The sequence below is a fragment of the Acanthisitta chloris genome, unplaced genomic scaffold (assembly GCF_000695815.1).
Source record: "Acanthisitta chloris isolate BGI_N310 unplaced genomic scaffold, ASM69581v1 scaffold15599, whole genome shotgun sequence".
NCBI classification, from domain to species: Eukaryota; Metazoa; Chordata; class Aves; order Passeriformes; family Acanthisittidae; genus Acanthisitta; species Acanthisitta chloris.
In genome coordinates, this window is record NW_008693211.1 from 8,159 (window position 1) to 20,739 (window position 12,581).

At 38.1% G+C, this 12,581-nt stretch overlaps 1 protein-coding gene across 1 annotated transcript in view; it reads left to right on the plus strand.

Annotated features, from left to right (window-relative positions):
• The window catches only part of LOC103810111 (kinesin-like protein KIF15), a gene marked incomplete at its 3' end in the record, with an annotated part of 19,202 nt that extends 6,838 nt beyond the window's left edge, over positions 1 to 12,364 (plus strand). Inside the window, 10 exon segments of the mRNA XM_009082997.1 lie at positions 415 to 624; positions 722 to 847; positions 2,247 to 2,369; positions 3,068 to 3,191; positions 4,840 to 4,925; positions 7,400 to 7,609; positions 8,684 to 8,861; positions 9,257 to 9,398; positions 11,745 to 11,886; positions 12,167 to 12,364. Coding sequence (XP_009081245.1) covers positions 415 to 624; positions 722 to 847; positions 2,247 to 2,369; positions 3,068 to 3,191; positions 4,840 to 4,925; positions 7,400 to 7,609; positions 8,684 to 8,861; positions 9,257 to 9,398; positions 11,745 to 11,886; positions 12,167 to 12,364 — 1,539 coding nt within the window.
• Positions 12,365 to 12,581: the final 217 nt, after the last annotated feature.

The following is a 12,581-nucleotide window of genomic DNA, read 5'->3' on the forward strand; positions in this document are numbered from 1 at the left end:
AAATAGCAACAGAAAACTGCATCTCTGGCTAACTGGGCAATGTGTCTTTCAGAGATTGTCAGGTTTATTTCTCCACAAATGATACACGTAGTATTTGTGTGACTTCAGATATTATTTGTGTGTGTGTACTGCTAACATACAGCAGCATTGGATATGTTATGCTTTCTAACAGCAGTGGCACTTCTGGAGGAAAGAAGTGAACATTATAATTACTGGTTCTATTAAGGCTGACTGTTGCTATATTTTACTTTTTTTGCTTTTAAAATACTTCTGTTGGAAAATAGTAAAAAAGCCCTTATCCTTGAGATTTTTGAAAGCTGTTGCACTGAAATATGCCCACTACTGCATATGTCACTTGCATGGAAAGTACAGTCAGAAATACCTGGTGTTATTTGATCTCTTTTCCATGCTTAGGTATTAACTACGGGCTGGAGAAACCGCCGTGTAGCATCGACCTCAATGAACAGAGAATCCTCAAGATCACATGCAGTTTTCACTATCACAGTGGAATCCATGGAGAAAAACAATGAGCTGGTTAACATTCGGTCTTCCCTGCTCAACCTGGTAGACTTGGCAGGATCTGAGAGACAGAAGGACACCCACACAGAAGGGCTGAGGTTAAAGGTTAGTTCTGTAATATCTGTGGCATCTTTCTCCTTTCAGACGTGCTTCCCTCCCAGCCACTGAATCTTTTCACCTTTGTTCTCTTTTTCATTTTTAGGAAGCAGGTAACATAAATCGATCACTGAGCTGCCTGGGCCAAGTAATCACAGCACTTGTTGACGTGGGTAATGGAAAACAGAGACACGTTTGTTACCGGGATTCCAAGCTCACTTTTCTGCTACGGGTAATGCATATATCCTCTGGATATTATTTGCGACGTGGGACATAGGAAAAATATTCACTTGTTTTTTTTCTGGTCATAAGCTGAACTTAAGTATATTAAAGTTTTTTCAATATTGGGCAAGCAGAAGAAAGCTTGAAAAATATCTTTCTAACCTAAACAGACTTCTAGTGGATTTATTGCCTTTAACTGAAGACAAATTTATGTTCATAATCTATTGCACATTTGTAAGTTTTAAAGAAAAAGAACATGTTTTCATCCTGTGACTTGGGAAATACTGTGTGCCACAATGAAATATTTAGAGATGTGTTGAAACATTTGACAGGATTTCCAAAATTGGCCTACGTGCGCTAAGTGTTGATCTGGTGTTAAGAATTAGATACATTTACAGTTTCCTACCTGAGAGCTTATGGGCTCTTTTCCAGAAGAACAGAAAACAAAGACAGAAGCAGTCAAAGATTTGTTGGATGCCAGGGCTCACCAAAATTCTGTGAAAAGTAATGAATATCTGTAATATATTTTGGTGTTATATTACTTTTACAGAATACGGATTTGTGTTATGACACGGTATTGGGATTACAGCAGAATTTCTCAATCGTTCCATCCCGGTTCTATGTATATCTTAGATTCATGAAACTCTGAAGGATTACGTTCTTCCAATACAACCCAAAATACATAGAAACTGGAAGAGAATTGCAACTGTATGAGCTGTTACTCTAAGTGGTTATTTTTGTTTTGGTGTCTGTACTACAAAGAAGTCCAGAAACATGACCTTCCCTGCCAGCGAGAGAAAGAGGGAGAATGCTGTTGAGACTTGAGGATTATTCTGTAGTAGTAGACTTCTAGTCTTAGGTATTACTGCTGCCTTCTCCAGAGATTTGAGAGCTACTTGTTTAACAGCATAGAAATACCTGAAGACATGCATGTAAAAGGGAAAAGTTCCTTTAATATCCTTGGTCAAGAATCTGTTGGTTTGTGACTTTTGTTTGTTTGGCAACTGCCACCAGAGGATAGGTTGAAACAATCAACAGGCTAGGTGACATTCAAAGTAATGCAAAACTAATCTGCTAATTACAAAGAGTAAAGTGAAGTATTTACCTTATTCCCTGAATATTTTTTTCTTTGGTTTTTTTTTTTCTCTCCCTGCTGTTCAGGTGTGAAAAAATATCTCAAATTATTGTTAAGTAATATAGTCAGGGTTTTAAAAACCCAAATAAAGTCTTTATTTGCAGTCACATCCTTTATACTCACATTTGAAATAAAATTTGAGAAACTTAGCTAGCATGGATATTTGTTAAATGAAATTCCTTCTGCAGTTTGTTCAAAGTGATCTACACTAGCTCTTAGGTGATAGCTTCCTACTGCCACTATAAATGTGACTAACTTCCATGTTTTTAAATAGGATTCCCTTGGTGGTAATGCAAAAACGTGTATAATCGCAAATGTTCATCCAGGATCCAAGTGTTTTGGTGAAACACTGTCCACTCTTAACTTTGCTCAGCGAGCAAAGTTGATTAAAAACAAGGTAAGAGTTACTCCATGTCTTTATTGTAGCAAGTTATAATTTCTTGTCATTTAACCCACATACCTGCAAACCGGGAAAGCTTCATTGAAATATCTCTGCTTTCACTAGTTTAAAGTAATGTAGCTTATTTCAAAGCACTAAATTTGCTTTCCTGATTTTTTTTTTTTTCTTTTTTTTAATGGCAAATTTTTCTTGAAAAGGGCTTGGGTTTTTAGGTTCTGAATAGAGGCCAACAGCTGGGGACTAGGTAACGGCTAATAATAGTATGTATGCATTGCTTGTTCTCAGAGCACTTCATTAGAAAAGTAAAATAAGTACAATGTACCAAAAATTAAAATTGTCGCAAACATTTTTTGATTCAATGTTACTTGAGTTATCTAGAGTTATATATATGCTAGTACCCAAAATGTGCTTTCTCATGAGAGGGTTTTGAAAGTGTGTTGGCATCTAGCTGAAACTTTGTGTACTGCTTTGTGTACATTTCCAGGTAAAATTTTGCAGAAAATAGTAGATTTTTTTATCTGAAGTGCAACTTACTGGTTTCTCAGTAAATGGAACATTGCTTTTCCCGTGAGTTCTTCCTTTCCTAAGATGGCAAGAGTTCTTAGTAGTTTTGCTGCTTTGCATTCTTGGAGTTTTCTCTTATCCCATAAGATTTTTATTTGTACCTTTTCCTAATTTTCTCATATTTATGAAAGGCTGTGGTAAATGAAGACACACAAGGAAATGTGAGCCAGCTGCAAGCTGAGCTCAAGAAGTTGAAAGAGCAGCTTGCTCAGCTTACTTCAGTGCCATCTATGTGCAGTATTTCTGTTTCACAAGGTAAGAGTTGGAGGTGAGGGAGAGAACTTGCTACTTCTGTGGCCTTGAGGGTTGGAGGCCTTCAGTAAGTTTCTGAACACTAAATAATTTTTGTAGGAACTGACCTACAGAGGTTGCATTTGTCTTATGGATCCTATTGTCTGTATTTGTATCTAATACTGTGCAGAAATTGATAGCATGATTTTATTTTCTTCCTCTCATAAGGTTGGGTACTGGACTATGGGTTTATTATATAGTACCTAGATACTCTCTTAGTTCATAAGAACTATGCTGCCTAATCCTTTAAAACCCCAAAAGTTTACAGGTGATTTCTTGTACATTTAGGTCAGAGGGAAAGCACAAAGGTGTTAATAATGTTGCATTCTTTTTAAGCTCAGGAGTGGATTTGTTACCCTTCCTCTTCCTTTCAGGAAGAACCTAAGAAGGATGTTTATGCTCAATAAAAGATTTGATTTCAATGTAAGATGGAAATAGGAGTTTTTATCTCATTTTTTCCTTCCATCAGCTTTTCACTAGACCATTGTACCTACAATACAATTTACTTTGTCTTGTAAGCCTTGTCTTGTAACTCCTGCTGTTTTCTTGAGTCAACTCCTTCCTGACTTTGCCAAGAAATAGAAGATGCAGCAGTAGAAGTTACAACAGAAGTTAGCAAGCTTTATCTAATATAAAGCATCTGTGGTTGAGCTTCCCTGAGGAAAATGTTACTTCACTATTAGCATACACATTTAACCAGTAAAAACAAGTCAGTGATGATTTGGGACATTGAATCACTGTTCATAAATATTCAGATATTGACAGGGCTCCAGAATGTTTAGGCCCATGATAAGAGTTCTGAGGGAAAGCAAGTAATGATGCTTAAACACTAAGGAGGGGATTTGTGCAGAACCTAATATATCCAAGCTGTGTGTATTTTATACAGTTGAATTATGTTTATAGTATTTGATCACACAAATATAAAACCTACTTGCTAGCTGCTTTAGAAACATGATGACACTTTAAAATATATTGAATTACAATAGTGTAATTATTATGCACCTAGATACTATGGTGATTAGTATTCCATAAATAAGTAGTCTTGTCTGTGTAAAGACATTCAGAAAAGCTATTTTGAATTAATTTCTAAGTGGATTGTTAAACCCTTTTAATCCCTTGTGTGGACACTTTCCTTCCAGATTAAGCCACTAATTGTCCGCATAATTCATGCTTATTTTCCTGAATCTCCTTCTCATAAACCAGTTAGTCCACTTTTAACATGTGCAAACTGTACTAATAATGCTAATAATGGCTTAGTGTTATCAAATTAATTTCATAGGGATTTTGCATTTTATAGATATACTTGGCTGAACAGACTGATTCTTGTATTTTAATAAAAGTTCATTGCAAGGCCATTTAATGTTTGAACAACTTTGTTAATTATTTAGTTATGTATATTAACTCTGTTCTTTATCAGCACTTGCAGGTGACTAGGAATTACTGTCTAAAGAGTATGCTCTGGGTATGGCACATGATCTTTGTAAGAGAATTACACTGTATGAAGAATGTATTTAAATTTTCTTTACACAGTTGTCATGTTATATATGTACAAAAATCAGGTTAACTGGTATTTTAATAAATATGGAATTTGTTTCTCTGACTTACCCTACAGATACCCTGCAGAAAAACAACACAAATTACATGAACAACTTTCTAGAAGCGATGTTGTTCTGGAAGAAATCAGAAGGTGAAGTAAAGGTAAGAAAGCACTGATATTTCTAGCTGCATTCAGTGTACTCTCTGGTAAAAGACCAGTGAGCATATTGAAACTGACTCTCTTAATGATTTTCTTTGTTTTTGAGTAAAAATATGTTGTCCAAAGGTAACAAAGTTGGTAACAAGGGAACTTAGTCAAATGATAGTTATGATAAAATCTGTAGTGCTCAGGAGCACTGCAAGGGTGTTACGAGGTTATGTAGGGAGAAAACTATCAGGGCCAAAGCCTAAATTGAACTTAATCTGGCTACTACCATAAAATGTTCCCATAAAAGCATTAGCAATAAAAGAAGGGCTAAAGAGAATCTCCATCCTTTATTGGATGTGGGGGGAAACACAGTGACAAAAGCTGAGGTACTTAATGCTGCCTTTGCCTCAGTCTTTAATAGAACTAGAACAGTTGTCCTCTGGGTATCCAGCCCCCTGAGCTAGAAGATAGGGATGGGGGAGCAGAATGAAACCCCCATGGGAAATGGTCAGCATTCTGCTACACCACTTAGACACACACAAGTCTATGGGGCCAGGTGGGATCCACCCAAGGGTACTGAGGGAGCTACTGGAAGTGCTTACCAAGCCACTCTCTATTTATCATCAGTCCTGGCTAACTGTGGAGGTCACAGTTGCCTGGAGGTTAGCAAATGTGACACCCATCTACAGGAAGGGTCAAAAGGAGGATCCACGGAACTACAGGCCAGTCAGCCTGACTTCAGTGCCAGAGAAGGTTATGGAGCAGTGCCATCATGCAGCATATACAGGACAAGAGGATCAGACCTGGCCAGCATGGGTTTATGAAGTGCAGGTCATGTTTGACTAACCTGATCTCCCTTAACAAAATGACCAGCTTAGTGCATGTTGTCTACCTAGACTTTAAGAAAGCCACTGACAACATTTCCCACAGCATTTTCCTGGACAAACTGGCTGCTCATAGCTTGGACAGAGGCACTGTTTGCTGGGTAAAAATATTGACTGTGTAGCTGGTCCAGGAGAGTGGTGGTGAATGGAGTTAAATCCAGTTGGTGGTTGTTCACAACTGGTGTTCCCCAGGGCCAGTTCTTTCTAAGATTTTAATTGACAATCTGGACAGGGGGATTGAGTGCACCTTCAGTCAGTTTGCAGATGGCACCAAGTTGGGTGGGAGTGTTGATTTGCTTGAGGGCAGGAAGGCTTTCCAGAGGGGTCTGTACAGGCTGGATCAGTGGGCCAAGGCCAATTTGTATGAGGTTCCAAAAAGGTCAGGTGCCATATCATACTGTGCTTGGGTCACAACAACCCCATGCCGTACTACAGGTTTGGTACAGAGTGGCTGGAAAGCTGCCCAGTGCAAAAAGGATGTGAGGTGGTGGCTTACAGCAGCTGAACATGAGCCAGCAGTGTGCCCAGATGGCCAAGAAGGCAAATGGCATTTTGGCTTGTATCAGCAGCAGTGTGGCCAGGTTGGCCCCCTTTACTCAGCACTGGTGAGGCTGCACCTTGAATCCTGTGTTCAGTTTTGGGCTCCTCACTACAGGAAAGACACTGAGGTGTTGGAGTGTGTCAAGAAACTGGTGAAGGGTCTGGAGCAGAAGTCTGATGAGGAGGAGCTGAAGGAACTAGGATTGTTTAGCCTGAAGAAAAGGAGGCTCAGGGGAGACTAGAACTAGAGCAAATGGCCTCAAGTTGAACCAGGGGAGTTTTAGTTTGGATATTAGGAAGAAAATCCTCACTGAAAGGGTCACCAAGCACTGGAATAGACTGCCCAGGAACGTGGTAGAGTCGCCATCCCTGGAGGGATTTAAAGGACATAGAGATGTGGCACTTAGGGACATGGTTTAGTGGTGGTCTTGACTGTGCTGAGTTAATGGTGGTACTCGATTGTCATAAAAGTCTTTTCCAACCGAGATGATTCTATGATTCTATTTTGTCTTACAAAATCTGACAGGCCATTAGGATAGTTTTCACAGTATGTTAAGTTTTAGAGGGTGGGTTGTTTATTAGAATTTTCTATTAAAAAAATGGAACAGAACAGCAAACTTCTGTTTTACTTAATTTTGAGTGCGTTTTTGAGTGTTTGTATCAACTGTCTTTTGAAGCAAACCTCCGAGTCATCCTCATTTTATTGTGCTTCAGTTATGGTGCAGTTAAAATGGATTTTTTTTAGGGTTTTTTTAAAGAAAATTAACTGAAACAGGCACTCTAGGGGTGTGCATCAGATGTGCTTAACTGAATGCTTAGTCTACCGGGTCATATTGGAGTTTCTCAGTGCAATTTTTGCAATATGTTGTGTAATATGTGTTCTTGGTATGAGTTGTTGCTCTCTACAAATCTGCTGCAAATGATAGGCTGTATATTCACAAAATTACTGTTAACTGAGCTGTGCATGATTTGTCTGCCTGTGCATATGTATGTTATATGTGCACCTTAAAAATTCATCTAGTGTGACTGTCGTTTTTCCACTCATCTATATATGTACTTTCAAGAACTTATTGGAAAAAGTTGCTCAACTAGAAAATCTGTGTGCCAAAAAGGAAAATTTTATTCAGTCCAATAAAATGATAGTTAAATTCCGTGAAGACCATATTGTCCGCTTGGAGAGATTGCATAAAGAAGCTGGTGGATTTTTATTGCCAAAAGAGCAAGATGATCTCCTCAATGACTTGAGGGAAGAAGTGAAGATACTCAAAGAACAGGTAAGTCTTTGATTTTTCTTTTCTAGGACAGTTTTCTTTTGTGAGAATAGCTCATGTGATTGGAGTTCTGTGGTGGATGGATACAGTCTTCTTAGGAAAGACAGACAAAATAGAAGAGGTGGTGGGTTCCTTTTACAGAAGCATCTCAAATGCGTGGAGTTTCCCTATGGAAGGGACAATGGTGGGTTTAGAGCTTGTGGGTGTGCATATAGGGGGAGGCTAGTAAGGGTGATGTCATTGTGGGAGCTTGCCACAGGCCACCTGATCTGGGTTAGGTAGAGGACTAAATCTCCTTTGAGCAACTCAAGGGAGTCTTCAATCACAAATCCTCATTCTTTAAACTCTGTGCTAGCTGTTAAAAAGGAAATACAGCAGGGTGCAAGTAATGTAGCAGGTTTCTGAAGGATAACACGGATGCCAAATGGACCAATGAGGTGATGTGGTCCTGGAGCCATTTGAAGAAGGCAAATAGCAAAGTATATACCTAAGGCTTCAGGAGAAGAGACTTTGGGTTATTCAGGTGTCTAGTAGATGTGATATCATCTGAGGTAGTTTTGAAGAACAAAGAAGCTCAAGAGAGAAGGCAGATTCTTTAAAAACAATTTCCTCCAAGCATAACTAGGAGATAGGAGCGAATGTCTTGGAAGACTAGGATGAATCTGTAGCTCATAACTGAGCTTCAAAGTGAAGGTGGGGTGGAATGGGAGAAGGGCAAAAGTCAGGACAGTCATTGAAGGACAACAGAAACATTACTATGGCATGCAGGGGCAGTGTTAAGAAAACCAAAGCTCAAAGATGAAATTGAAAAGGTATGTCAATAGCAGCAAGAAAAACTTCTACTGCTTTATTATCAGTAAAAGAGTAAACACATATGATGTAAACCCAGGGCATCGTTTTGATAGCAGATTCCAAGACAGTATGGAAACTAGCAAAAATAAATTTGGGCCAGTTTTAACCACTGTAGGGAATACCTCTTTTCCTCTCCCATTACTTAAAGGTAGTAGAGCAACAGCTAGATAGGTATTACATTATCTGGATGCTAAAAAGTTTTGAATAAAATACTGTTTATCACAGGTGCAGCAACACCCACGTATTTTAAAGTATGCCATGGAGAACCATAATCTCAGAGAGGAGAACAAAAAGCTTCGTTCTTTACAGTCAGTTAAAAAGGCTCAAGAAATTGATGCTCAGACCATTGCAGAGCTAGAAAAAGCTTTTTGGGAAGCTTCAGCCATGGAGAAAAATACTGGAGGTAAAAATACGCTAAATGTTTCTTGACTAAATAAGTTTACTGTATTTCTGTTGTGTGCAGCATAACATTGAAAATGTCTGCCTTGATGCTTCTTCAAAGTGCTACCTGAAGACTGATAAAACAGGTTTTACTTCATTTTGTTCATGTTGGCCTTGAAACAGTAGACAATTTGGACTTGCATCTTGTGAACACCATCCATAATCTCACTTTGTGGCCTTTGGTTGTCATGAAGACTGCAGAAATACTAATTATTCTACCGATTTTCATGTGGACTGTTGCTAATACTTATTTTCATTGATCTCATTCACTGCTGTGCTGTACAAAAGCTCTCATTTTAGTAAAACTGAAGATATTTGAGTTACTCTGATTTCAGAGGGTGTATGTTTGTTGTTTAGGTCATCGTTTATATTCCACCGCCATGTCAGTGGAAGGCAACTCCTTGGCATCTCTTGAAAGGCTGAAAGCACATCTACTGCAGGCCCAAAGTGAACTGGCAAGCTCAAAGCAAGAATACGAAGAATTTAAAGAGCTAACCAAGTGAGTCAAAACAGTATAGAAATATCTGTAACTGAATGTCTCTAAGTAATTACTTACATTGATTTCTAGAAGTTAATCTCAGATCCTGGATATGGAGTCCAAGTTTGTTCTCTGTGTGTAAGAGAGGGCCAGGTTAGAAACAATGGTATGCACACAGGATATGTTCCTGTTGAGCTTGGTTACTTCCAGACTAGGGAAAAACCATGATTCAATCCAAAGGCATGTCTGCACTGTTGCAGATTTCTTTGTCTTTTCCAAAGCCTCTCTTTATACTCAGATGAAAAAAAATGCTTCACAACATGCAGCAGATGGACATATCCTGAAATTCTGATAGTCACCTGCTTAACGGCACAGGGAGAGTTTGGCTTAATTTCCACATTGAGCAAGTATTTTTCAGTAGCTGAAGTATTGCAGATGCCAGAAGTGATAGGAGCTAAGAGTTGGTGGGTTTAGGTGGGGCAGGGGGCAATATTTAGGGGGTTGTGTAACAGTAGTTTTTTAATATTAAGGTTCCAGGTTTGAGTCACCATAAATGTAGAATCCAAGCACCCCAGAAAATTTTGGCTAACCTGTTGCTTAATTTTTTGTCTACACTTCAGAGACTAAAAAGGCAACAATACCACTATCTTGAGACTTGTTATTGGAACAGAGGTTTAATTCAAATTAGGGCAAAGACATAGTGTCAGTAGTACCTTTATGTCCATTTGCTTTGGCATCTAAAGATGACATAAAGGTCTGCTTTGTCCTTGCTAGCATAGTAAAGAATTGACTGTTACTGTTCTCCTTGAGGGCAGCACAAGGTAATGCAAGAGGCCTGACAAATACCTTCAGTGTATGTATATTCATATGCAAGTGAATAATACATGACTTAACTTGATTAACCCCATTTCTGAAAAAATCAGGTCCTGTTACTGGAGATACAAGGGAAATAACTGCATTTCCAGCAAACATCATGCCAGCCTGGAAGGCAAAAGGGACACATTTTTGGGTTTATATTAATTTTTTAGCTCGTGCCTAACATTGCTGCATTTTATTGATTTCAGTGAATGTAGAGTGCAATTCTAAAAGCATCAGGCACAAAGTAGTTCCATTTTTGCCTCACTACTACTTTTTTTTTTTCAAAGTAGCTTTTAATGTCTCTTTTGCTTATTCAGGCAGTTGCACAAATCTATTTTTATTCTTAGATTTCTGTGTAGCAAATTCTATGAACTTTATAAATAATTATGTTGCAATTTACTGAGATTATCAAGTCAGCAATCCATCAATTGTCCTGTATCATTAACTACAGACATCTATTTATATCTTCATTACATTAATTACCTTCTTTTCCTGCCCATTAAAAATATTCCTATCCTATGTATTCCATGTTTTATGCATATCTTGCTTTCTTGATAGTATGTATATGCATTTTTGTTACCAGTTACTGACACTTTCTTAGTGATGTGCAGTCCAAAAAGTGTGCTTTCCAGCCTCTGGCATCACTGCATTTTAAACTTGTTTCCAGATTCACAGTAACTAGATGCTTAATTTTGCATGCAATTTAATTATACGCTGTGACTGAAAAAGTAGAGTAAAATAATAATTTCACAAAATCGGTGTATGCTAATTTTTCTGATGTCCAATAACAGTACTAAAGTTCTACCGTGTTCTGTAAATTTTGATGCAGATGCCAAAAACATGAGGGGAAGTGACAGCATTAACCTGCCAAAAGATGCAATAGTATGTTACTGTTTGTCTGTAGACTTTGACCCTACCATTATGTCAGTAATGTCAATTATCACAGTAACAGCATGTAGCTCTGCAAAATACCTAATGAAAATGATTCCTAAATTTCTGCTCAACTGTTGGGTTTCAGTTAAAGTACGTTTAGAGGGCAAAATAATCTTAACAGAGCAGCACTTCAAAAAAAAAAAAAAGTCTTTAAAGGATTTTCTTTAATCCTGGCAAGCTCCAGTTCAGACTTTTCATATAACTGGATAACATTTTTAAAGCTTAAAACCATATTGGTATGGGTGATATCACTTTCTCATAAAAGGAACTGCTGCACAGCTCTCAGCTTACTTCTTACCATGTAATGGATTTTTTTCTGACATGTTTAGTTATCCATCTGCTTGCTTCATTATGCAAGCACAAATAAGCTTCTTAGCTTTTTTAATTTTTATACTTTTTTTTTCTACTTTTTAATACAGCAGTGATGGCTTTCTTTCTAAAATAATGTATTTCAGTGTTTGGGCAAGAGGTCAGGTGCAGTTTGCTCATTGGCAATGCTGCAGTGTATTCTGGCTGATGGGAGGGAGGGCATACAGATGGAGTAGTTCTAACACTAGTAAAATACTTCCTAAACAGAAAGAGGCATATGGAACAGGAATCAGAGATTCAGTCCCTTCGGAAAGCAAATCATCATCTTGAAAACATTCTGGAGGCAACCAAAGCACACAGGCGCCGAGAAGTCTCTCAGTTACACAAGCTACATAGAGAAAGTCTGCAGGTATGAGAATAAGTTTACTTAAATCCGCACATACGTACTCCTGAGTGGTATGAGACTACAGACTGTCATTTGTATGATCCCTTAACCTAAAACACTACCTGAGTGACTGACTGCTACTATGATCAGATGACATCTGAAAAAGTGGTGGTCATTTGGAGCTAATGACTTAGAGCATTTGATGTCATTATTCTGCCTACAGAATTATGAGCTACAATGCCAGACAAAGACTTTATTTTAACTGTAAAATGGAATTAAGACTGCTTTGTAATCTTTATAACAGAACATAACCACCCCAACTAAGGCTTACCAGCTAAGGTCTCGTCTAGTGCCACGAATAAGCCCAGAAGTCTTAGATTTCCATTCTGAAGATTTTCAGCATTGTGAAGAGATGATGGATGACATTCGGAAAGAGCCAGTTTCCCAAGAGATGCGTGAACAAGCGTATGAAGCCATTGCTGAGGAGCTCAAAGAGGCACAGGTGAATCTTCTGAATAAAAACTGAAGTGTGTGTATAACTTTATAACAAAGTTGGTTTTGGCATGAAATGCTTCTCCCTTGCCAAATATATTTTAATTTGCATGGGAAACTGAAGTGCTTCATGAATACTTAACACTAAACAGTTCTCTAACTATACTTGAAAGAGGATTTACAATAAAAACACTGAAAGGGATTTGAGAGTTGAGTATCGTAAGCAG